Raw genomic sequence first — 25122 nt, 5'->3', positions numbered from 1 at the left:
AGGGAGGCTTTAAATCATCAAGTTTGGACCATCCATGGATTGACCTTCCTGCAGGGACTCTTTCCATCAGGTCCCAAAGAGTTCATTAGGATGGAGCATCAGGATTTCACTCTCTGGGCTTTTAACCTCAGCTGTGGATGTGTCCTGCCTTACAGAGCAGAGAGTCGGTGTCAGTGAAGGTGGAGGCAGTTTCACAGGTTGGGCTTGGATCTGCTGGAGTCCACACACAGGAGATCATCTTCTGAACATCTCAGCAAAGCCCTCCCGGGATTTCCCTTTGCCCAGGAAGACATTTTCAGATATTCCCATTTTCTGATGTACCACATGGTGCTTGTTTGGGGCATTTGGTGTGACCTGGGCACACAGCCCTGCATGCACAGCTCATGATGCCACCACTCTGCAGCTTGTCCTGGGCAAGCTGCCCCCACACCTGCTGGGTTTCAGTGCTGCAGCTGAGGTCAAGCCAGGCAAACCCCTGTTGGTGTCAAATTCTACCCTGGAAGACACAGCTGCTCACATTTATTGGTGCCTGCAGTAGCTGGCAGCCCTGACTGCCCAGCTCACCTGGCGCTGCTGCTGTGCACACTCTCCTGCTGTGCCTGGGAAGTGATGCCACCCCAGCAGCTTGGGAAGTGATGTCACCCCAGCCCTGCTGAGCTCTGCCCTCTCGATGTTTCCTCTGTGGCTGGACCCTGCTCTCAGCAGGGCAAACAACCCCTTCACCTCCATCCTCAGCTGCGCTCCACTCACGGCGTCTCCAAGCCCAGAGACTCCTGAGAGTCTCCAAGCCCAGAAGCTTCTGCTTTTTGGGGCATTTTGAGAAAACCCAGCTGCTGCCTGCAGTTCTCTGAGCTGCTGGAATCTCCCATCCACTGTACAGCCAGGGGCCCCAGAGCTCTTCCTGCCATCCCTTCTTGCCTCGGGAGTCTGAAGGAGCTGCTGCTGCTCTGCCAGTGCCTCCACTGCAGCCTGGCCCTCGTGGGAGGACAGGGTAAGTGTCCCCTGGGGCTCTGTGTGTGCTTTGTTCACATTCTGCCTTAACAGGAATTATTTCTAAATGCAAAGCTTTCCATGGCTGTCACCCCAGTGCTGCTGGGGTTTGTAAGGGCTGCATCAGGTGAAGGGTTTTTTACATAAAGGGTGAGAAAGTCTCTGTCATGCTCAGAGCTGGAGGGCTGGATGTCGGTTCTGATTCCTCCCCTTCACATCCAGATCAGCTCTGATTATAAAATCACAGAATTCCTGACTGGTTTGGGTTGGAAGGGACCTTAAAGCTCCTGTTCCACCCCCTGCCATGTGCAGGGACACCTTCCACTGTCCCAGATTGCTCCAAGCCCTGTCCAGCCTGGCCTTGGACTGCTCCAGGGATGGGGCATTTCTATTACTGCTTTCCAGGCAAGTTTGTGGCTAATGGTTTGTGTGATTCTACTCCAAGTTAAACAAAAAGTAACTTTTTTTTTTCTGCTTTGCCTTGTTAAGTTAAATCCCATTTCAAGTTCTGTAGTAATTCCTAGGTGTTTTCATTTTACCACTCAAAATTCTTCCTCTCAGAGTACAAATCCTCTGCCTTTTGCATTAAGAAATTATTGCACATATTAAAGCTTGCTTTCTACAGAGTAGGCATTGAAGCCAGGCTATGGCTACGGGGAGTGAAATAAAGCCCATGACTTTGGGGATTTTTGTCACCCTGAGCTGGTTGCTGTCACAGTTTTGGGTAGAAAAGCAAGGACCCACTTGTTGCCAGCTCTCTGCTGTGGGCTGGGATTCTGCAGCTTTGTAGATGATGGTGCCAGAAGGCAGCAACAAAACATTCTCACAAAGCCCTTGATTTAGAAATGTTCACTTTTTGGGAAGGGCAGTGAAAGACAGAGGAAAGCAAAGGGTTAAAGGCTGCCTGTGTTAGGAGCCACTGAACTTAGCAAATAATAATCAGCATTCACTGGGTCTCTGGGCCAGACTCCCAAATTTACCAAAGTGAGGGCTAAAGGCTACACTGAGGAAATGCCACCCTGTTTCAGCCAGGCTCCAGGAGGCCCTGCTGGGGACAAAGGGGCTCTCAGCACCTCCTGAGCTGTTCAGCCACGTTCTGTCACCATCACCGGGAGCACAAGAAAGGGACAGGTTCATTTCAGGTGCCTCTGGCTGCCCAAACCAGGAGAGAGCACAGGTGCCTCTGTCTGAAAACACGGCAGTGTTAAATGCCCTCAGGCTGGTCCCTCCCAGGAATGTGTCCCTCATCCCCGGGGATGTGGTGCAGGGCGGGCTGAGAGCATCATTACACAGAGCCCTGATCCCACAGCAGCCCTGAGCGTTGTGGGGAGCTGCTGGGATGTGCCACAGTGAGCAGCAATGGGCACAGGAGGCAGGCTGTCAATCCGAGTGCTTGGACACAATCACAATGTGATTTCAGCATCAGCCACAGGTGAATGTGAGGCTGCCAAGTGGCCAGGGAGGTGTTCCACAGCTGGTGAACGGAATGGGCTGAAAATCTGCTTCCCAAAAATGGGCAGCTGGGTCCCTGCCAGCAGAGCTGGTGCTGCCGTGCCAGCCTCATTCCTCACCCACTGTCCTGCTGCCAGCAGGAGCCCGGCACGGCCTGGGTCACCTCGGGGTTATGAGTGTCCTCAATGCAAAGAGCAGCTTGGAGGATGCTGTGCCCCCAGCCAGCCCCCCCAGCTGCTGGTGCAAACACTTTTGGAGCCAAGATCAGCTCTTTGATCATCCTCCCTCAGCGGTGAGTGGTGGGGAACATTTCCTGTGCAGCTCTTTCTCCTTCCTTTGTGGCACAATTGTTGTGCTCTGGGGTAGGGCGGCCTCACCTCCAGTGCTGGGGGCAGTTTGGGGCACCACAAGATAGGAAAGATACTGAAATATTGTAAGAAAGATGTTGAAGCATCAGAGAGGGTCCAAAGCAGGTGAAGAGCCTTGAGGGGAACTGTCGTAGCAAGGTAATGATTGGCATTGACTCCATGGTTCCAGCAGGCTGATCGATCACTTTATTATATCATACTAATTAATAAACCCATCACCCTTACAGCCAGCCCAGTACAGTCTGACCTAACTGGTCCTTGATTTCAAACACCATCACCAGTGGCCAATTAAGAAATCACCCTTTGGTAAACAAATCTCCATGACACATTCCACAGGCTCACAATACCAGGTGCAGCAAGTGGAGATAAGAATTGTTTCTCATTCTTTTCTCTGATCTTCTCACAGCCTTCCCCAGGACAATGCCTGGGAAAGTTGTGCCTGCTCTCTGTGCCAGAGAGCTGCTGCCACAGGGAACTCTGTGAGGAGCAGCTGAGGGCACTTGAGAGCACTGAGGGGACACTCATCACAGTTACAATTTCCTCACGAGAGGAAGATGAGGGACAGGCACCGATCTCTGCTCTGGGACAGGAGCCAGGGAACGGCTGGGGCTGGCCCAGGGCAGCTCAGGCTGGAGATCAGGAAAGGTTCTTCCCCCAGAGGGTGCTGGCACTGCCCAGGCTCCCCAGGGAATGGGCACGGCCCCGAGGCTGCCAGAGCTCCAGGAGCGTTTGGCCAGCGCTGCCAGGGATGCCCAGGGTGGGGTTGTTGGGGGGTCTGGGCAGGGCCAGGGGCTGGGCTGGGTGATCCTGGTGGGTCCCTCCCAGCTCAGGACATTCCACGGTTCTGTGATGTCAAGCTGAGCACAGCAGGTGTGACACAGACTCCCACAAGTTGTGTATTTGCACACAAAATGCAAGATTTGGCCCCTTGCAGCTGCCAGCAGTCCTGTGGAGGCAGAATGCAGAGTCACCAGCTTTTGGCCACAGATCCTCGGCATCAGGGATCTTTGGGAAGATGATGAATAACGTTCCTGGTGCTTTCTCCTGTGTGCTGTGACCTCCTGCAGGCTCTCTGCTCTCCTGTGGAGTCCTGGGCCATGTCTTGGCACCTCTGCCATCGAGCCATTGCCTTCAGCATGAGCAGGGTGCTCGCCCTGGCATCGCCCTCCCTTGATTTCTGTGTTTGCTGGTGACAGCTCTGAGCAGCTCTGCTGTCTCATTTCACACCTGCTGGGCACCAGCTGAGTGTGAAAGGCCTGGGAGCAAGCCCAGACACTCCTGGGAGATCTCGTGGGGCACCTGATGGAGATCCAGACCCCGAGCTTCCTCCTCCTGCTCTGTGCCAGAGCTCCTGGGAGCAGCACTGCAGGACTTTGGGGGTTCTCTCTGATCCTCAGTGCTACTGAGGGGTTGTTCCTCTGGGAAGGGACTCCCTGGGCTCTAAGGAAGCTCTGACCAGACTCCTGTACTGGTGGCTGGATCTCCCAAATGTGGGACTTTTCAAACTGCTGAAGACCCAGACCTCGCTGGATGCAAGGGGTGAGCAGGGGAAGAATTTGCAATTAAATTCATAAATTATGGGAAAATCCAGCAAAAATGGCCATGGATCTCCTGCCCGTGAATATTTTGTGTTGTTTCTCTTCCCTCAGGATCAGGGCCTGTGCAGGTGTGAATCCAGCACCCCAAGAGAAGGGAAAATCACCCACGTTCAGATCCCTGCTTGTCCCTTGGCCACCCAGAGCAGCTCAGGTTGCAGTGATCCAAACTGTGGGAGAGGAGGGAATGAAATGAGGACTAGAGCAGGAGATAGAGAGGAAATGCTCCCTAGGCAAGGCAGCAGCCTGGAAGTCGGGGTTGATTTTTAGGATTTGCTGTAAACTCAACCCGTGAGCATGACACAGAATGACATGACACATTTCACTTCTCCATCCCTCAGATCTGTCTGAATTATCCTTCCCCTTTCCATCTTGCCTCTTTCAATAGAAAACCTGCAGTTAACAGAGAAACTGGGATTTGCTTTTTGCATCAGCAGAGCTGGGCACAGAGACCTGGCTGTGCTCTGGGTTTCTGGAGAGTGCTGTAGTGAGTGCTGCTGTGAGAGGATGGGAGGAAGCAATTCCACATCTCCCAAGAGAAGCTGGGCAATGGTTGGGATTTTCATCAAGGTTTTTGTTCCCAGTACCACATTTTGGGTTTGGGGTCTGCTCTAATGTGACCCTACAAATGACCTGTTTATCCTAGAACCTGGTATCGAGGGCAGGGCAGAAGTGACTGATGGCAGACTTGTTTTCTAACTTGGCTTCTCTGTTCTAATTAATTCCTTGATTAATCCCCACCTGCCTGCCTCACTGGGGTTGCTGTGAAGCTTAATTGAATTTGTGTCTCATGCACCTGGCAAGCTCAGAGGAAAGGTGTTGTTCCCTGCTGTCAGAACACTCTTGTTGGATAACTCCTGTCACCAGCAAACTGCACCCTGGATCTGGGCTCTTTCTTAGGTGAGGAAATACTTTTGGATTAGTGATTTGATGAATAAATAAGAGGACATTTGCATATATCTGTGGGAAAAAATTCTGTCCCTGTGCCCACATTTGCCAAAGTGGCAGCAAAGAAATGAAGCCTCATATTTCAACATTCAGCTGAGCAAGAGATGGGGAGGAACAGAATCGGGATAATCCCTTTTTATTCCACCAGGGAGCATAACTCTAATGATTTTGGTACTAAACACTTCTGCAGGTCAGCAGTCACCTTTTGATTCTTAACTAACTGTTCATTAGGGATTCCCTCGGGACAGGCAGCTGTGAACCCCAGAATTGTTCCCAGGCATGGCAAATAACAAGGAATTAAAACCTAGTCCTGTAAGCAGTGGTAGCTCAGGCTACATTTTAACTCCAAAATCTACCCTAAGCACCCTCCAAACCCTGTTGTTTCTCCTCAGTTGGAGCAGTTACTCAGCACTTAGTAACTCCAGTAAAGTCCTTCCATTCCAGACGTGTTTGATTTAAAGGAGCTTTTGGGAATATGGTCCCTATTCCCTTCCAGGAAAATGGTTTTGAGCTTGTAGTATTTTAAGGTGATTTCCTTATGCCTTTCTGAGATGGATTTGTGTGCTTGTAAGGAGCATGACCACACCATTCCTTGGTTAATCCAGGTTATCATTGCTGGTGGGGAATTAGGAGCAGATCCCACAGCCAGAGCTCAGGGTTTCAGCAGGAAGTTACGGATGCAAAACGCATTCCCTGGCTTTCCCACAACCTTTCCTGCCCAGAAACATCAGCGATTTGCATATTAACGCTGATAATGAGCGGCTGGGAGGCTTTGCATGATGTCAGAGCTCAGTGGTCACTGGGGGAGGAGGCTCGAGGCTGCTGCCCTGGGGCTGGGGAAAGCCCTGGGCGCAGGGCACAGGCTCGGTCCAGCCTTGCTGTGGGATGCCAGCGGTGCCAGTCTGGTGTGGGTGGGCAGCCCGGGCTGCCGGAGACTCCTGCCCGGCAGGAACGGTGGCCATTTACCCTCATTTTTAGGTGGTGACTTGCAAAGGTGCTTCCTGTTGCTGAGCTGGCAGAGCCTCAGCAGAGCGGGGATGGACGTGGCCTGCCAAAACTCATCCCAGGCTGTGGGAAACGAATCTGTAGAACATTTTTAAAATTTGATAGGAGGTTTATATAGCGTGTATTTGCATGTAAACTTTGAGATAAGAAACACTGGCTTAGAAATGCCTCTCAGTTGCCCCATCTCTAGGTCAGAAAAGAGCATAATGTGTATATATATTTATATATAACACCAGGCTGGCTGCACCCACGGGATGCTGCCCTGCCTGGGGGCTCTTGGGCAAGATTTATTCCTCCTCCACAGAGCTGTGGAGATGGAAGGGACCTTGTGAGGCCACCCAGTCCAAACTCCTGCTCAAGCAGGGTCAGCCAGAGAGAATTGTCACGTCCAGGTGGCTTTTGAGCATCTCCAAGGATGGGACATTGTCGCCCTATTCTTTTTAAAGTTCTTCTAAAAGTTCCTATGCCTTCTGATATTTACATATTTCACCTGAGTTTTCTCACGCATGTTCATGTAAATAATGATTGTTTTACATTCTTCTTTGTGGGTGGAGAGAATTGATGGACTGTTGGTTTGACCAGTGTGGTTGGAGAGGTGGCAATTTCACCCTCCAATCCACTATAATTTTTGCTATTGTATATATAGTAGAGTCAAAAAATAAAGTTTACTTTTTTGAGTTCTTTTTCTTTCCTTTTACATCTAACCTACTTCTGTGAGTTATTTCGTGTCACAGTGTGACAGAACATCACCTCCCTCAGCCCTCAGGCAGCACCTGGCAGCTCAGGGTGCCATCAGCTTTCTTGGTGACTCATGTTCAGGTCAGAGTCCACCAGGACCCCCAGGTTCTTTCCTGCCTTTCCCTGGTCCCTCTCTGAAGCAGAACGTTTTATTTCCTCGCTGCTGAGCTTTGTAAGATTCCTGCCTCCCCATTCCCAGCCTGTCCAGGTCCCTCTGGCACGTTACCCATCCCTCCCAGTTTGATGCCAACAGCAAAAATTGTCAAAAGGACATTCTGCCCCATCATCCAGTTCACTGAATGTTGATCAGGACTGGAGCCAGGATTCCTAGGATTGACCCCTGGGATACAGAACCAGTCACTGGCTGCCAGCTAAATTTCGTGCCACCCATCACCAGCCAGCCCCTCCCCCAGTTTTCAATCCACTCACTCTCTGCTCCTCCAGCCCCAACAGCTCACACCCCAAGAGTGAGGGCTCCAAATCACCAAATCAGCTTTGCAGTGTTGGAGGGGATGAGCTGCCTTTTCAAGTTTATTTTGTGCCCAAAGCAGCTGGAAAATTGACATGGGAAAATCTGCCGGTCAGTCAATCATCAAGGGTGGCTTGCAGGGAGCAGAGGCTGGAAACTGAAAGGCCACATCCGCTGTGACCTGCAAACCAGGACCTTGGTGGCTTTTCCTGCTCTGAGCACAAACAAAAGTAGTTTTTAAAGCTCCTGGCCTGGCAAGAGGCCACTCGAGACTGCCAGCACCTCCAGGGCTGCTCGCTGATGGAGGCGGGAGCAGGATAAATATTTACAAGATGGATTTGTATGAAAAGGTGCCTTTGGATGTCCCAGGCACGAGTTTTGGTTAAAACCCCCCATATCCATAGAAATCTGCCCCACTGGCCTGTGTGCAGCCCCATGCTGAGCTGGCTTGTGGCCCCTGCTGGGGTCAGTCCCCCCAAAACCAGCAAAAACCATCCCAAATCCATTTCTGCTGGAAATGGAGTCTCAGTGGCTGCTTTGCACCTCAGTTTACCCCCAGAAGGTCACAATGTTCATTTGGCCCAGCACCTCCCTGCCCCAAGGGGGGTACCAGCCTTTCCAAGCCCTGCCCAGCTAAAAAATGATGAGCCAAGAAAACCAGTGCCAGCCACGGCCATGAGATTGTCACCCAGGTCCTCCTGGTTTCTCCTCCTGCTCCTCCTCCAGCCAGCTGGCAAGAGCTCATCCTTGCGCCTCAGTTTCCCTCCCTGCCCTCTGCTGAGGCTCATCACCCATCCTGAGGAGGGGGAGCTGCATCAGGGGCTTCTCCCTCTGCTCAGGGGCTGGGGGTGCTGATCCCATCCTGCTGCTGGGGCCGTGTGGGTGTGGCACAGAACTGGAAGGTGCCCGGGGGGGAGCAGCCCTGGCCAGCCCCAGGGTGCTGCTGGAGCCTTGCTGGGAGCACTGGGACCTGCCTGGTAAGGGCCATGCACGGTGTTATTTTGGCTTTCTGCAGAGGTGAGTGATGGGGACAGGGTCACAGGGTGCCCAGACTCCTCCAGCAGTGCCCCAGGGGACTGGCACTGTCCCAGCAGCAGCTCCAGGGGGTTGCTGAGCTCCCCAGGGCCCCGATACTCTCCCAGGTCCACTCCCAGATGAGGCAGTGGTGCCACCAGGGATGGGGAGTGGGTGGCACCTGGGTGAGGGACCAGGAGGAGGAGGTTCCTGTCCAGGGCTCCCCTTCTGCCCTGGCCTCACAGGACTGGGAGAGCTTGGGAATGGCTACCCCATACTGCTGTGCCCAGGCCTGGTGGCACCCCCAGATGGCCGGGGGGTGTCCCTTGTCCCTGCCCCAGCAGGATGCCATGGGCACTGTCGCTGTGGCTGATGGACAGATGCCATTCCTGGCTGGAGATGCCACGGGTGGCACACACAATTCCCTGCTTTGTGGCCCCTTTTCCTGGGCTCTCCCAGTGGGCTGCTCTGGCTCTGCTGCTTCCTTCCCACCTTCCCCCATCCCTCTCCCTCCTGCCCAAAGCTGGCTCAGGTGTGAGCAAACACATCCAGCCAGGTATGAGAGACAGGGGCACTGCCCAGAGCAGGTTCCTGCCCTGCTGGGCTGGCATGGGTGGCACAAACCCCAGAGTGGCTGTGGGGGACCCACGAACCTCCCCTGGCTCTGGGTGGTGTCCCCAGTGCTGTCCCCTCCCTCCAGGCTGGGCTTTGTTGTGTTTTGGTGTCTGGGGGTTGCGTGGCCCCAAGGAGCCCAGTGACAGCTCCCTGTGGGGTGGGGGATGTTGGCCTCCCCCGAGCTGCCCTGGCTCCTGCCTCCATCCCCCTGGGGCAGCCTCCTCTTCCTCCTGCCTGGCCCTGGGAGGCTGAGGAGGGCCTGGGGCTGCACATGGGGCTGTTCTCTATACAGGGACCCTCTGTCCCCCTGGCTGCCACCACCCAGCCTGGTCACTCCAGCCAGGAGAACCCAATCAGTATTTAGTGATCAAATGAGGAGCTGTGTCCTTCTCTTCCCCCCTGCCCCGGGCAGGACCGGGGCCAGGAGACAGCGCAGCTGGGGAAGTGTCCCTGTCCCCAGGCCGAGAGGGACACAGCTCTGCCAGCTGGGGCTGTGTCAGGGCAGGGCTGTCCCCACAGTGCCACTGGCTGGGGGCCAGCAGGGAGATCCCACGAGGTGACAGGGACATCTGTGTCCCTGGGCTGGCCACTGTGCCAGCACCATCCTGTCCCTGCTGCTGCTGCTCTCCAGGCAGCCAGAGCTGCTGACAATCTGAGCTCCTCGAGGAGGACTCAGGGTGTCCTGGTCTGGAGCAGGGGCTGCCCCAGGCTGGCTGCTGTGGGGAGGGGATGTGGCCCTTCCATGGCCACCCAATGCCCCCGTGTGCCATCAGCCAGAGCAGGGGGCAGCTGGCGAGGGCTCAGTGCAGTGGCTGTGTGCAGGAATGGGGGGGCTCCTCAGAGGGGCCGAGAAGCACCCCAGGGTTTGCCCGCAGCTGGAACAGGCTCCTGCTCCCACAGAACAGTGAATTTGACTTTCCTCTGTGACTTTTCCTGACTTGTTCTGTGGTCACTTGAGCCAAGAGGGCAGCAGAGCCTTCAGCAGCACCTTGGGTGTCGGATCATGCTCTTTTCTGACCCAGAGATGGGGCAACTGAGAGGCGTTTTAAAAGCTTTTATTCCATTTTCAGTCTCATGTGAAGGGCGAGACAATACAGATGTTATAATTCACTCCATCACGATCAGAAACCAACTATTTCTTAATTACAATATATTACAAGTGTTTCTTGGCCTATCAGTTTTAATCACACTGTGCTGTAAATGCCTTAAAGTCAATCATCGTGTCAGCCCGTTTAGTCACACTCTGTGAGCCTTCTGGCACGTTTTGAGAATTTTCTACAAATCCATTTCCCACACTGGGCACAGAGGAAATGACACCTGTAAGGGGACTGAGCCCATCAGGGACATCCCAGAGCTCTTTGTGCTAATTGCCAAGGGGTAATTAGTGACTTTGCAGCCTGGAGAGGTGGAAGAGGGGGTGACTGATTTAAGGTGTGAGAGCCATGCCCTGCTTGTGTGGGGAGCAGTGCAGGAGCTGGGAGCTGTGGAGATGCAGGTGAGAGGGGAGCAGAGACAAAGCTGCTCCTTGCAAGGGGATTTCACTGCCAGAATTTGGGCAGGGAAGAGGGAGGTGCTGGGGGGTGCTTTGCTCCATCCTAGGGGGTAAAACAGGAAAGGGAATGGAGGCATTGACTGGGCCACTGCTCCAGCTGCACACAGAGGCTCCCAGGGAGCAGCTCTGGGTATGTTGGGGTGTCTCCAGCCTTGCTGGGGTGTTGGACCCCACTGGCCAGGCTGGAGGATCTCATGTGGGGGTGCAGAGGGGGCTGCTGTGCTTGGCTGTGCCCCTCAGGGCTCATCAGCCCCACATCACCGGTTTGATGTGTTGGATTTGGCTGCTGAGCCAGGGTAAATCCACAGGATCAGTGATGTCCCTGCTCTTGCTGGGCAGCAAATGAGGGGCAGGTGAGGATGTGGGGCTGCATCAGCAGCTCAGCCCAGTCAGTGCTGGGAGAGAATCCCAAGACTGGGGCAGAAGCTGCATTTGGGGATCGTGTTGGGAGCTCGGGATGAGCGTCCAGGGGGGGTGATAATCTGGAGTGGCTGCTGCTGTGGCAGGAAAACAAACCTGTGTCAGCTTAATCTCAGCTGGGAAAGGGATGGGAACCAGCATGGATGGGGATGCCCTGCTGGAAAGCAAAAGGAATTAAACAAGGCCAAAATGAAGTGCTTAGAGAGTGTTTTCACCCAGAGCAAGGGATGTTCTAGGGCTCTGATTTGGTTTAAATTCACATTAAAGCCCCACCAAAGGGAGCTTCTGGTTCTGCCTTGGTAGGATCTGGATGGAGTTACAGCCCCTGAAGCTCAAGCCCGGTGCCTGAAGTGCTGAAGCACATCTGGCTGCTTTGCTCTGCAGGAACCTGCCAGAATTTACCTTTCCTGTGTGGAGAGGCCTGCGTTAAGCTGGCAGTAAGGTGGTTTTCCCTAGAAAACAAACCTTTTCCCCCCAAAATACCCACCCAGTTGCACCAGAGGCCTCAGACATGGCCCCCCTTCAAGGAGCCTTGTTCTTTGTAGCAAAGGCCAAACGCTGCAAGCTCTAAAGTTGCCTTAAAAGTGCTTAATTCATTTTTTTACCCTTTAAAAGTCCCAGCTCCTGAACTCATGTGATTGCAAGGAGATGACATTGCTGAGGAAAGCACAGGGTTTGGGTAAGCACTGAGAAAACAAAAACCACCAGCGAGGAGTCTCCTCCTATTTTCTTCGGAAAAATCCCCTCATGACTCGGACAAACAGAGTGCTGCTGGCTTGGAGGCCCTGCTGGCAGCAGCCAGGGCTCAGTGTGGGCAGGGAGGGAAGTGAAAAAGCTTTGCATTTGTGTAAGGCTGCAAAATGGGGTTGCCAAACAGGATACAGGCTGGGAAACCAGCTGGGCGAGGAGGCTGTGGCTGCCCGGGTGCATCAATTGCTGGTGCTGATAATTGTATTTACATTAAAAAGAGTTGATCTTTTTGGTGGTTCACTGCTTGTTTAGACTCTGCTCTGAGTGCTCTGCTGCTATGGGAGCTTCGGTGCACTGAGATTTTTGATATTTAGTTTTGCTGAAACAAATGCTGCTGGTTAAAATTTGCATCCCAGGATTCTGGCTGAAGCCTGGGGAAGGATGTCACGGGGCAGCAATCACAGAATTATAGAATCATTAAGGCTGGAAAAGACCTTTAAGATCATCAAGTCCATCTGTGAGCCCAGCACCACCACTGTTCACCACTAGGCCATGTCCTCAAGAGCCACATTCTCACATTTCTTCAAACACTTCCAGGGATGGGTGACTCCATCGGTTCCTTAGGCAGTCTGTGCCAGTGCTTTACAAGCTTTTAAATTATTTGTTTTTTCTCTTTAATATCCAACCTCAACCTCCCTTGTGCAGCTTTCCTCTCCTTCTGTCACTTGTCCTCTCCCTGAAGCCAAGAGCTGGGTGGGAGCCCGTGGGCTCCTGCTCCAGTGTGGGGAGCTCCAGCTCATGGTTTCTCTCTCTGAAGAGATGAGAAAGTAGTTCCCCCTGTGAGTCAGAGCCTGCTGGGGCCTTCTCTGCAGAGATCCCAGGGAAATGGGTCCCTTTTGTTGCCCAAGAAGCCCTGGGGTGCCCTGGCTCCCCTGTGAGCTGGGGCAGCCCTGCTTTGTGCCCCACAGGCAGCTTTTCCTCCCTGGCTGTCAGCGATCCCAGGGAAGGTTTGGGTGAAATTCAGCCCAGCTGGTCACATACCCAGTGGGTTTTGTGTTCCTGCTCCTGCCTGTGCTGCTTTTCCTGCCCTGGAATCAGCTCTTAGGCTGGAGGTTGTCCCCTGGCACTTTGGTTTCCTGAGGTCGAGCATGTCTCACATGCCCCCTCCTTTTCACCCAATTTCTTTTCCTGCAGCCTGAAGAGACTGTCACAGTAAAAGTAAATTCAAATGAAAGCCTGTCAGGGGGGAATCTGTTGGGGGTTTATTCTGTCTGTGGGCTGCAGGAGTGGGGCTGCACGAGGATGCTCAGGGCAGCTCTGTGAGCCCTTTCTGCTGCCTTGAAGCAGAAAAGCCTCACCCTTACAAATGTACACAGACCCCTGAAGCTGAAAATAACCTCCAAAATGCTGTTCAGCCTGGAGAAAAGGAGGCTCAGAGTCTTTTCCAACCTCACTGATTCTGTGATAATAATTTATGAGAGCTTTCTGCAAACAGACCCTAATGCAGCTCTGAGCTGGGAGGGAGCCTGGCCTGCACTGGCAGCTCACACAGAGCTGTGAGGCTGCAGGGGAATCCCTGAGGGGGACCCTGCCTGGGTGGAAGGATTTCAGCTTTTCAGGGTTGCTGCTGGCTGCTTTGGTGACCGCTGAGTCTGTTTGGGTTGGGACTGTGGCTTTCCCAGGTGTATTCAAATATGTCATAACATAATCATAAACAATAATGTGTATGTGCATATATATATGTATTTATAGGTCATATATATGCACATTTCTATGTAATATATATGTATTCATAGATCATATATATGTATTTATAGGTAATTTATATGTGTATTTATATACTATATATATGCATATTTCTATGTCATATATATGTATTTCTATGTCATATATATGTATTTAAATGTCATATATATGTACTTATATGCCATATATATTTATATGCCATATATATATTTGTATGCCATATATATGTATTTAAATGTCATATATATATATGTATTTATATGTGTGTGCACAGAGAAAGGTATGGCAGCACTATTTGAATGAAGGCAAAGTGGTTTGGGTGCAAATCTAAGGAGATTTGCTGTTGCCTAAATGTGTTTTAATTGTAAAGGGAAACTGTCAGTTCAGCAGTTTTGCAGCAAAGTGTAAAAGTGGGTGTGCACCGGGAACAGGGGGATGCCAGCACAGCCCCCCTGGCACTGGGTGGTCTCTGCTGGACCCCTCAGAGTGGCTCTGACCCCCCCTTGGCCACCTCCTGCCCCATCCCAGCACCCTGCACATTCCCAGCCCGTTCCTGCAGCCCTGCCGGGCCACCCACCTTCCCCCACAGCATCCCCCCGGGTTCCTCAGCTGGAAAAAGCCCTCTCTTCCAGCGCAGTGCACGCAGCAGAATTCCCACCTGCTCTGCCCCCAGCCCCTCTAATCCCTTTATGGTGTTTGTGCCGGGCTCCTCCTGCCGATCCTGCTCTTTGCCTTCCCTCTAATCTCCCCGCCGAACTGTTTGGCAGGACAAGAACCAGCCCGGGTTGGTCACACCGATCCTGGGGAGAGGGAATGCTCTCCCGGGGGGCTCCAGGGCTCTGGGAGGTGCTTTGGGGCTTTTACAACCAGGGAGGAACTCCCTCAGTTCTGAGCAGCGTCCTGAATCCTGGAGGATGATTTAGAGTAAAACCGGAACTCTTCATCCCAAAATCCCTGCTTTGTGCCCAGGGATGATCCTGCTTGGGCAACTGCGGGGAGGGATGTGGCAGCCAAGGCCCAGCCCCCTGCCCTGCTGCAGCACCAGGGGGAGGTGTAAGAAGTCACCCCATGAGGTAAATTAGTCCGTGTTTAACCCCTTTGTGGTAAAACAAGTTGTGTTACTGAAGATTTTCAATCTCACTGATTGAAGAATCAAAAAGGAAAATTTCTTAATGATTTATTACTATCCTATCAAAGCAAGAAGTATCATTGGTGTATTTTGGCAAGGCTGGAAAATGCTCAGGCTAATAAAGCCTCAAAGTCAGAGAGATAAAAACTGGAAGAAGTAATTAGGGCTTGGCCAGGTCTCCCTAGGATGGGTCTCCAGCCTGATTCAAAAAAAATACACTGGGAAGGGGAGCAGCCCTGCTGCCTCCTGCAACCCTGTGAGCATGGGGGTGACATCCCAGATGGCACCAGAGGTGATGGCTGGTCCGGGCTGGAGCAGCACAGCAGAATCTTCTTCTCTCCCTGCTGTCCTCCATTTGGGGAAACTCCTCTGCTGCAGCTCTGAACGGGCTTCACAAAGTCCTCTGGAGATTTATCTGTGACCTTTTACTTCTCCAAGGACACCCCTGTTCCCTTTCCTGCCCTCGGCTCTGCCGCCCACCTGACCTTGGGCCAGTGACTGATTCCCTGAGCCTCGTGGTGGTTAATATTTACTGTACCTGGCGTGGAGGGGAGCAGGCAGGAGCCCGCTGATTCCAGAGCCTGGGCTTGTTTGGGAGAAAATGTTACTCCAGAGCCTCGAGGACCCAGGTGTGAATTGTGCTCCCTGTTGTTGGTGTAACAGGGTTGTTGCTATGGGAATGGCTGGAATTAGGCTTGGTGAGGTGAGGCTTGATCCCAGGAAAAACTGACTAAGCAGGTGCCCAACTTTATATGGCTTTATATGGCTTTTTCCTGCTTCCTAAAATCCTTTTTGGTGTGAAATAATTGTGTCTGTTCGGCGAGCTGCCTCGGGGGCGGTGTTTGGGCAGGGATGGTGCCATGGCACTTGGGGACCTGCTGTAGTGGTGGCCTTGGCAGCACTGGGGTAGCAGCTGGGCTCAGTGACCTTTTCCACCCTTAGGAATTCTGTGATTCCGCTCCTGTGCCCCCACAGGCTGCTGTTGTCCCTGCTGTCCCCAAACACCACAAATGCACCGTGTTTGCTCTCCTGGGGCAGGTGGGCTCTGACCAGGTGAGGGATTATTGGTGTTTGTTCTGCCTTCCCCTTTGGGGTGTTTTGGTGCTCAGCTGCTCACAGAGGAGCTCTGCTTCCCGATCCAGGTTACTGGGTTAACTCAGCCTGGATTTTGGTTCATTTCTCCCTGGGTTTGAGCCCTCTCAAGCTCTGGGGTATTTCTGCACAGGTGGGCACATCCAGGAGGTTAGCCAGAGCTTTCACTGGGAATAAATTGAGCCTCTCCCCCACCCAGCTGAGTCAGGAAGGTGCAGGGTCTCGGCGGAGCCCTCCTGTCACAATGAGCACAGCGGCGCTGGCCCCGCTGTCTCTGGAGGATGCAGCTCCCCTCTCCTCGGGTGCGGTTTGCAATCCTTCCCAAGGGACGCAGATCCATCTCTGTGCTTTCTGCTCAGCATCAGCCGCTGCTTCTCCCTCCAGCCCTGAGGCCGGTCCCGCGGGCTCCAGCTCCCCAGGCGGGATGGAGATTGAGATGGAGATGGAGCAGGGAGCCGAGGATCCGGCGGAGCCGCTGACGCCTCCCCGGCACGGCGCCGGCTCGGTGCTGCAAGGCCTCCGGGAAAGGGCTGCACACCCAGGGGTGCACTTCCTCCTGCCCTGGGACAATTTCCAAACAAGAATGAGGAAATGCTGAGCTTTGCAGCCGCATTTGTGGATGTGTCCCTAAAATACCCCGCAGAGGGAGGTGGCTGCTTTTGAGCTGCACCCCAGCTTCAGTTGCAGGAGACCCTGAATGTCACCGGGGCAGCGTCAAGGACAGGGGGAAGACCTGCGTGGCTCTGCCACCGCTGCTCCAGGGACCTTGGGCACATCCTCGTGTGCCAACCTCCTTCCCAGTGCTCTGCTCGGGGCAGCACCCACGAGCTGCGGGGTGGGTGACGTCTGGCCCGCCCGCAGCCCGCTGCCACTGATGTCACCGCCCGGTCACCGAAATTGCTAATTAAGTTTTGCTTCTGTCGCTGCCAATCTCATTTCCTGGTTCTTGTGCAATCCCAAGTGCTTTCAGGTTTCTTCCTGATTCTTTATCTGCCTGCGGGACCAAAACACCTTCAGAAGAAAAACAGAGCTGATGTCTTGGGTCAGTGCCCAGGGAGGAGATGTCCTGTGGGGGGCAATCAACCGTGAAGCAGTTTTTTTAGCTGCCCTGGTGTTTTGCAGAAAAACATTCCTGGGAGTGAGTCAGGCAGCCACAAACTGTCTTAAGAACTGGGTAAATTAGCAAAAATCCAACTGCTTTAGAGCCCAGACATGCCTTAAAGTCTTTTCTCCTTTTATAACATCGGAAAACTACTTAAAAACCGAGGATGGAGAGTCGAGGCGCACTCACCCCGCCGGGTTTGCTGGGGGGGAAGTTGTTTGGAATCTTGCCCTCCTCCCAGAAGAAAATCCGGGAGTGTTCGAGATAACCCCCGGAGGCGCCGGCACGGGCTGTGCCCGTGCTGGTTGTGCCCTGGCACGTTTGGGGTCTGTCTGCTCCGACACGTGGGAGCCTCTCACGCAGGATCTATGGAAAACTGGGAAGGCAGCGAAGCGTTTAATTCACCTAATTGGATCTGCGTTCGGCTCAATAGCTGGAAATTGCTGCTACATTGAAATAATCGACTGAAATTCACACCTGTTGGCTGAGGGTTTTTAGCTGACTGTAAATCACAGCAGAGCCTGTGCTGAGCTTGGATAGTTTGGGAGTTTAAAGAGACTCTGCTACGCTACGGTGCTTAAAAATTGTGCTTTAACTCAGCGGTTTATAGACGGGAAGGGCTGAACTAGGAGATTGTGGTGTTTTCCCTGCAGCTCTCCCTGCAGCTCTCAGCCTTTCCTCCCTTCCAAGGAAAGCCCTGGGGGCAAACCCAGCCCTGCAGCCACGGGGGGGCTGAAGCCGGGTGGGAAGGGGTCGTTCCTGGGGTGCCCAGGGCAGGATGGGGGGAGAGAGGTAGTGGTAGAGCTGCCAGGCATCTGGCTGTCCCTGTCCCGGGAATGTGGCTGCCCCTGTTCCAGGGATCTCGTTGCCACTGATGTCCCCAGGAGCACCCAGGCCCCCAGATCCATTCCATCACATGGTCCCAGCCAGGTTTTGGGGTGCTGGGGGAGCACAACCCAGCAGCCTCCCCAGCTGCCCCCTCGACAGCAACTGAGCAGCGCTGGGAGTAAAACACCTGCACGCGTGTACGAGGGCAACCCTACACAAACAAGGGGCCAAAAGGGATGACACACTCAGAGAGGGAACCGAGGGTGGTAAATATGATTTTCAATGAGTAACACCTGCTTTTTTTTAAATAAACAAGAAGTTATTTAGCCAATACCTCACTACTTTTTAAATAAAGCGGTGCTTTAGCTGTGCGATAGCCGTCTTTTTTAATAAGTAATATTTTAATAAGAAAAGAAAAGAAAACAATACTAAACGTCCTCAGTGGGTGTCCCGGAGGTGGGGACCGGGGCCCGGCACTGCCGCCCCGGGGCGGAGCCGCCTCCGCACCGCCCCCCGACCGCGGGCGCCTTTAAAATGCGGGCGGAGCGGGCGCGGGCAGCGCTGGGGCCGGTGAGCGAGGGCGTGGCAGGTTCGAATCCCGCTGGGGGAAGCAGCCGGGAGGGATGGGGGGAGTTTGGGTGGCTTGTTATGGGCTGGGAGGTTGGTTTGTAAAATACCCGTGGGGAGATGGGCAGGGGTGATGTGGCACTCACCTGTGCGCCCTCGCAGGGCCGTCGCCATGTCGGTGTCGCACAGCTCCAGGCTGAACAAGCTGGTGCGGGAGCAGTACATGAGGCTGCCCCAGGATGGGAGGGTTCAGGTCACCTACGTCTGGATCGACGGCAGCGGCGAGGGCGTGCGCTGCAAGAGCAGGACCCTCGATAAGGAGCCCAAGAGCATCGAAGGTAACGCGGCTGCTTGTCCCTCGGGTGATGGGTGGTGTGGTGGAGGGCCCTGAGCATCTCTGGGAAAAGTTCTGGGATGCTTCGGGCGGTGGGAGATGGGCTCTCCCTGGTTGTGGGGCACCAGTGATACCTGTTGCAGCTGTCTGGTGGGGCTGCACCACGCAGCAGGGTGAATATCCAACCTGCGTCCCTGCGGTTTGCTTAATCCGCTAATCTCTGCTATTAGTGCTGGGTGGGAAGGGGAGGATGAGTTTCTCTCCCCTTTCCACAAGGCAAACAGGCATGGAGACGTGTCGGCATCTGGATGGGGTTTGGCAGAGGGAGGTGGAGTGGCTGGGACTGATCCTGCCCGTGCATGATGGTGCTGGGGAGGGGTGAACACACTGACGCTCAGGGAGCACCGATGGGCTCCGGGGATGTGCAAGAAAACCTTTGTGGCTGACATCCCATGATACTCGGCACCATTTGGGCGCTCCATCCTGGATCTGAGCTGCCAGCACTTGGCACAATCCGTATGTGGAACTTTTCCCAACCTCACTCCCACCTCCGTCCCCCTCCTGCCTCGCAGATGTCCCCGAGTGGAATTTCGATGGCTCCAGCACGGCACAGGCAGAGGGCTCCAACAGTGACATGTTCCTGGTGCCGGTCTGCATGTTCAGGGACCCCTTTTGCCTGGACCCCAACAAGCTGGTGCTCTGCGAAGTGCTGAAGTACAACAGGAAACCCGCAGGTGAGCACCCCCAGCTCCCCAGGGTCACCCCCTTATTATTTAGGGTGTCACCTGCCCCAGGCGCCGCCTGCTCCGGACCGCCGGCCCCGGGGCGCAGCTGAGCGCCGAGCACTTGGCCCCAGGCTCCAAAATCCAAGCTCTGGTGGCGGTGGCTGTTTGCAGGAACCTGTTTTAGCGGCACAGGGCGAGGAGAAGAGCAGCGAGACGTGGAGTTCACTCACGGCACTCGCCAAAGGCATCTCCCGGCTCGTGAGCCCGAGCTCGCCCAGCCTCGGGGGGAGCAGGAGCTGGAAGTGCGGGGTTCTGGCGTGCCGGGGTTGTGGTTGCTCTTCTCGCTGGTGGGAGGCTGCAGAAAAGGAAGGAGGAGATGCTGAGACGGCGTGTGCTCGCTCAGAGTGACCTTTTGCAAACTGCCCCAGAACGCGCGGCTCTCGGTCTTATCACCGAGTCTGCAGTCCGTCTTGTCCCTGTGATAAAGCCCCAGACACAGGAAAAGGAGCCTGTTTGCAGGGACGCGCTGAGGGGCTCCCGGAGGGGTTATTGCCGGTAAATAACCGGATATTTGCCACTCAAGCAGGGCTGTGCGCCGCTGGGTGTGAGGGGGAGGGAGAGGGCATCTGCGGGTGATGCAGCTCTGCCGGGAGAGCAGCGGGCAGGGATGGTGAAAGACGGGGCTGATTCCTCCTCCAGCAGCGTCCAGACACGGGTGGGGGACGTGTCTTGGGTTGAGATTCCTGCCCGGCAGTTCCTCCACTGCAGGAGTTTGTAAAGGGAGCTCCTGATCCTGGGGCTCCTGGGGCAGAGAGAGCTCAGCCCAGAGCCCTGATGGTGAGAGGGGTGTACCCTCCAGCCCTTCCCGTGGTGGGTTTCCATGGACCTTAAGGGCTGTGTGGGCTCAGGGGAAGAAATTCTTAGCCTTGCTCCCCATCTGCCACTGCTTCCCTCCAGCCCCACGCTCTGCTGTAGCTGCTCTGGGGTTTTACTGCAAGTTAGGGCAGAATGTGCAGCCTGGAGCCTGCCTGTCCCTGTCACAGCAGTTTTTCAGCCTTTTTCACTGATGTCTTGGTCCAAGCTCTCATTCCCCTTGCCTGGCTTGTTCATGTCTGGACAGTTCTCTGCTATCTTTCTTTTCCTGGCAAAGCCCCAGTTGCCTTGAGCACCTCAAAAGGCCAAGGCAGGGCCAGCCAGTCTGGATGCTAACCAAAACCATGGAGCTGCAGAAAGAGAACAATAATTAAGATGAGGCTGGTAGAAAGAGGATGGGGGTGAAGGAGTGATGGAAGTGCCTGTTCCCAGGTCTGCTGAATGCATGTAGGACGGGATTGGGGTAAGGCTCCTTGTCTCTCAGTGAGTAAGAGGAGGATGGACCGTCAGCAGTGGTTTGGAGAACAGGGTAATTAAACCCTCTTGGCCTGTGGCCTGATGCTCCGGTGATGGAGTAACTGTGAGGAGGAATTTGGTGAGCAGGAAGGGGGATTCACAAATTATTTCCTTAAGGCTTCTGTGGGAAGCCCTTGGCAATAGTGGAGCCTCAGCCTTGGGGCGGGATGGAGCAGAGCGTGGTGGGTGCTGGCTCACAGCACGGCTCTAACCCGGACCTTTCTGCCCCCAGAGACCAACCTGAGACACACGTGCAAGAAAGTCATGGACCTGGTGAAGGACAGCCACCCCTGGTTCGGGATGGAGCAGGAGTACACCCTGCTGGGCATCAACGGCCACCCCTACGGCTGGCCCGACAACGGCTTCCCCGGCCCGCAGGGTAAGAGCTCCCGCCCTTCCCCAGCCCAAAATCCCCCCTCAGCTCCCACCGTGCTGCTTGTGGGGTGCCGGGAGGTGGCAGTTAGCCCGTCCCAGCCTCGGTGCAGCTCTGCCGTCGGGGATGGCCCCAGGTAGGGGCTGTTTGCCGAGAGCACCTGGTGCCCCGTGGCTCACGTGAGCCGCGCCGCTCCCGCCGGACTCTGCTTGCACAAACAGCTCAGCTGCACGACTTGTTTGGCAAGGGCTGGAAAAACCTCCTCCCCTTGGCTGTTGGGGAAAGGGCTTGGCATGGCGCGCTGTGCCCTCCTGCAGCAGCGAGCCAGCTCCTCAGCTGCCTCCTGGGAGAGAGCCAGAGGTTCCCCAACCTGATTTTTGTGTGGACCGGCTGCTTGCAACATCTCCCTTCCCCGAGGCGGGGAGAAGATCTTTGCCTTACCTGCTTGAATGAGGAAGATATCAAGCCCCGGTGAATTGGATTTTCTTAGCCGTGAACAGTGCCAGCTGTTGTCAGAACAATCTCGGAGGCTTGATGCGCTCAGAGGGTGAGGGAGGTGCCCGTGGGCAGCCCAAACTTTCCTTATCTCGATGCCACCTCCCAGTTGATGTGTTACAAGTATTACTGAGCTGCTAAGATAAGGCTGAGGTTTCACAGATGAACTGCTCACACTGCTAGTCCTGGAGCTGGGGTCGGTGGCTTGATGTCCTGTGGAGAGAAACATCATTTTAATTCCCATAAATCCTCTGCCCATGGCAGCAGGTACCTGGGAGTGTGGGATTATGTTACAATGCTGTTGTTGCTCTCTGAAGCTTTCCTTGGGTGATGACTCCTTGTTCTTTCCAGGCCCCTATTACTGCGGGGTTGGAGCAGATAAGGTGTACGGGCGTGATATCGTGGAGTCCCACTACAAGGCTTGTCTTTATGCGGGGGTGAAGATCTGTGGCACCAATGCCGAGGTGATGCCCTCCCAGGTACGTGTGGATGGCCCCGGGCAGCCCATTCCCAGTGATGGATAGGAGTTATTGTGGGGCTGGAATAAGCCAGAAACTCCCAGCTCCTCTGGAACACCAAATCCAGTGACTCCTCACATCAGTTTTGCTTAGCTGGAAGCAGTTGCAGTGCTGGAATGGAAATGTGCATTTGAATTTCTCCTAACTCTCCCTGAGCTCTGGCTGCCAAAGCAGAGCTGGGAGCTCCCCTGTGGGAGCAGGGATGTGGGGGACAGCAGGAGCTGGGATAGGCTGCAGGAACACCATGTGGAGTGATGGGGTCTGAGCCCTGTTCTGGAGCTGGGAACAGGGAAGGTCGGGTGGGACATGGCCTTGGGGAGCAGTGGGGAGGATTTGGGTTTATCTAGGCGTGAGCAGCAGGGAGTCCCTGATTGCATTGGGCAGGTGGCCGGACTGACCGACTGCGGGTCGCTGACTCTCCTGCTGCTGATGTGGTGGTGATAAGCAGGGGCTTATCAGCAGTGGAGCTGAGGCAGGACTTTTACCCACCCCGTTGTTTGCCCCAGATTCTTAAGGGTCCTTCTTGGCTGCCTTCCACATCCTGGGCTCAGGCTCTTCCATGCCAGCAGCCACAAAGACGTCACCCTGTGCTTAGTAACCGTGGGTGGTGCAAGCCTGGCTCCAGCCAGGCAGGGAGCAGCCCTGGGAAGGACTAACAGGCTCCTTGTTAATCCTCTGCCCTGTTTGCAGTGTGGGCTGGGGGTCCTGCTCGCAGCAGCTCCAGCATCAGTCAGACATGGTGTTTATTTACCTCTGTTTTGATCAAAACCTCCTCTGTTTTTCCTTTACATAGCAATGACCAGTTTCTTCCCATTTTTTTGTTTGCCAAAGTTGTCCTGTTGCTTGCCTCAATGCTTCCCCATCCTTGTTGCTGATTCCCAAGGGTAACATTCAGCCACAGCCCAGGCTGGGAGCGGCAGGGATGTGGTGGCTGGGGAGGCGCCCACCTGCCCATCCTTACCTGTGCATCTGCTCGCTCCTTCCAGTGGGAATTCCAGGTGGGCCCGTGTGAAGGCATTGAGATGGGGGATCACCTCTGGATGGCTCGGTTCATCCTGCACCGTGTCTGCGAGGACTTTGGGGTTGTGGCCACTCTGGACCCCAAACCGATGACCGGCAACTGGAACGGCGCCGGCTGTCACACCAACTACAGCACCGAGGAGATGCGCAGAGAGGGGGGTCTCAAGTGAGTTCTGGGCGGTCTCAAGGGAAGTCTCAGGACTCAAGTGAGTCCTTGGGATGTACCTGGGAGGTTGGGGCCATAGGGAAGTGTCTCCTCACCTGTGTGGCTGCACCAGGCAGGGTTGGGGTTGTCCCAGCTCATTATTTTAAGAGCAGCTGGTTATATGAGGGATCCCCTGAGCTGTCCTTGTCCCTGCACAGGAAGAGGGGTGACGCCCCCCAAATGGACCTACTGAACCCCCTCTCCTCTCCCACAGGCACATCGAAGCTGCCATCGAGAAGCTGAGCAAGCGGCACGATTACCACATCTGCGTGTACGACCCGCGGGGCGGCAGGGACAACTCCCGGCGCCTCACCGGCCACCACGAGACTTCCAACATCTTCGAGTTCTCCGCCGGCGTGGCCAACCGAGGCGCCAGCATCCGCATCCCCCGCCAGGTGGGCCAGGATGGCTACGGCTACTTCGAGGACCGGCGGCCGGCGGCCAACTGCGACCCCTACGCGGTCACCGAGGCCATCATGAGGACGACGGTGCTCAACGAGACCGGGGTGGAGACCAAGGACTACGCTGACCACTGAGGCACCAGGGTGGGTGGAGGTTCTCGTGCCTACAGTAGCTTCTCACGTGGGATTTGTGCCTGTGCGGTGTCTTCAGCTGCAAGCTCAGACTCTTTAGGAACCTCGCTTCTGGTCTTGTGAAACTTCGCCTTAGAAATATGTATTTTATAGCAAGAGGGAGGGGCCCAACCTATTTTCTCAACTACTTTGTTTTTTCTGGTTCCTGGTTTTAGGTCATGAGGTTTTTTTTTTTAAAAAAAAAAAATTTGGATTGAATTTTTTTTTCCCCAATGGACTTTACACTGTGATGTACATAGATTCCAATGTGGATGCTACAGCTGCTGCTGTTTGCACCTGTGGAGGGTGGATGCTTTTTTTTTTTTTTTTTCCATATCTCTGTTGCAAGGAAATGATAATAAATAATTTTCCTGGCTGCGTGGCAGCTGGGTTATGCTGTGGCGAGTGCATTTTCCTGTAACTCCTAGAGCTCCGTGGAGTTTTTAATTTGGGTGGTGCTGGTGGGTTGCAGCTACTGAGCAGCCTGGGCAGGAGCTGGAGATGCTGGAGGATCCTTGAGGCAGGTGCCTGGAGCTGCCTTGCCTCATTTTCTGGACCAAAGGCCATCTCCTTCCATCGTGATCCCAAAGGCAAACAGAGCAGTGTGGGCTGAGCAAACAGCGGCTGGAGCAGCAGCTGGCAGGCGTTTACACAGGGTGTGTGCTGCTGAGTCAGCACAGCCAGCCTGCCCCAGGCACAGCCAGCACAGCCCTCCCCTCTGGGGACACCTTTGGGTGCAGCAGGGGACTCTGGGGACTCCCCTCTGCTGCCTGGGTGAACCACAGGGTCACGGTGCAGCTCCCTGGGCTGGAGTCTCTTCACAAGGCGGAGGTCAGAGATTTATTGATAGAATCACAGAAGGGTTTGGGTTGGAAGGGACCTAAAGGCCCATCCAGCTCCACCCCCTGCCATGGGCAGGGACATCTTCCCATGTCCCAGGTTGCTCTAAGCTCTGTCCAGCCTGGTCTTGGACACTTCCAGGGATCCAGGGGCAGCCACAGATTCTCTGGGCACTCTGTGCCAGGGCCTGCTCACCCTCATAGGGAAGGATTTCTTCCTAATATGTAATCTAAACCTACTCTCCTTCAGTTTGAAGCCATTCACCCACACCCTATCAAATTCATGTAGTCAAACCCTGAGGAAAGGCATTTCCATGTAGGTGGGATGTTAA

The 25122-nt window shown here is 54.5% G+C and overlaps 1 protein-coding gene across 3 annotated transcripts; it reads left to right on the top strand.

Annotated features, from left to right (window-relative positions):
• Positions 1 to 858: 858 nt before the first annotated feature.
• Positions 859 to 24372, top strand: LOC128817770 (glutamine synthetase). 3 transcript variants are annotated; one of them, XM_053996585.1, is made up of 7 exons: positions 859 to 991; positions 18483 to 18658; positions 19227 to 19388; positions 21001 to 21147; positions 21988 to 22115; positions 23141 to 23340; positions 23594 to 24372. In XM_053996585.1, exons 2-7 carry the CDS (start codon positions 18493 to 18495, stop codon positions 23913 to 23915), a joined length of 1125 nt encoding a protein of 374 aa, XP_053852560.1. In that variant the 5' UTR covers positions 859 to 991; positions 18483 to 18492; the 3' UTR covers positions 23916 to 24372. The 3 variants fall into 3 exon arrangements, with proteins under 3 accessions (XP_053852560.1, XP_053852559.1, XP_053852558.1); XM_053996584.1 differs by lacking the exon at positions 859 to 991 and adding an exon at positions 18325 to 18342; XM_053996583.1 differs by lacking the exon at positions 859 to 991 and having other exon boundaries at positions 18454 to 18658.
• The last annotated feature ends 750 nt before the right edge of the window (positions 24373 to 25122 follow it).

Source organism: Vidua macroura, chromosome 21 (assembly GCF_024509145.1).
Source record: "Vidua macroura isolate BioBank_ID:100142 chromosome 21, ASM2450914v1, whole genome shotgun sequence".
NCBI classification, from domain to species: domain Eukaryota; kingdom Metazoa; phylum Chordata; class Aves; order Passeriformes; family Viduidae; genus Vidua; species Vidua macroura.
The sequence above is the reverse complement of the archived record's forward strand: the minus strand, read 5'-3'. Positions and strand labels throughout refer to the sequence as shown.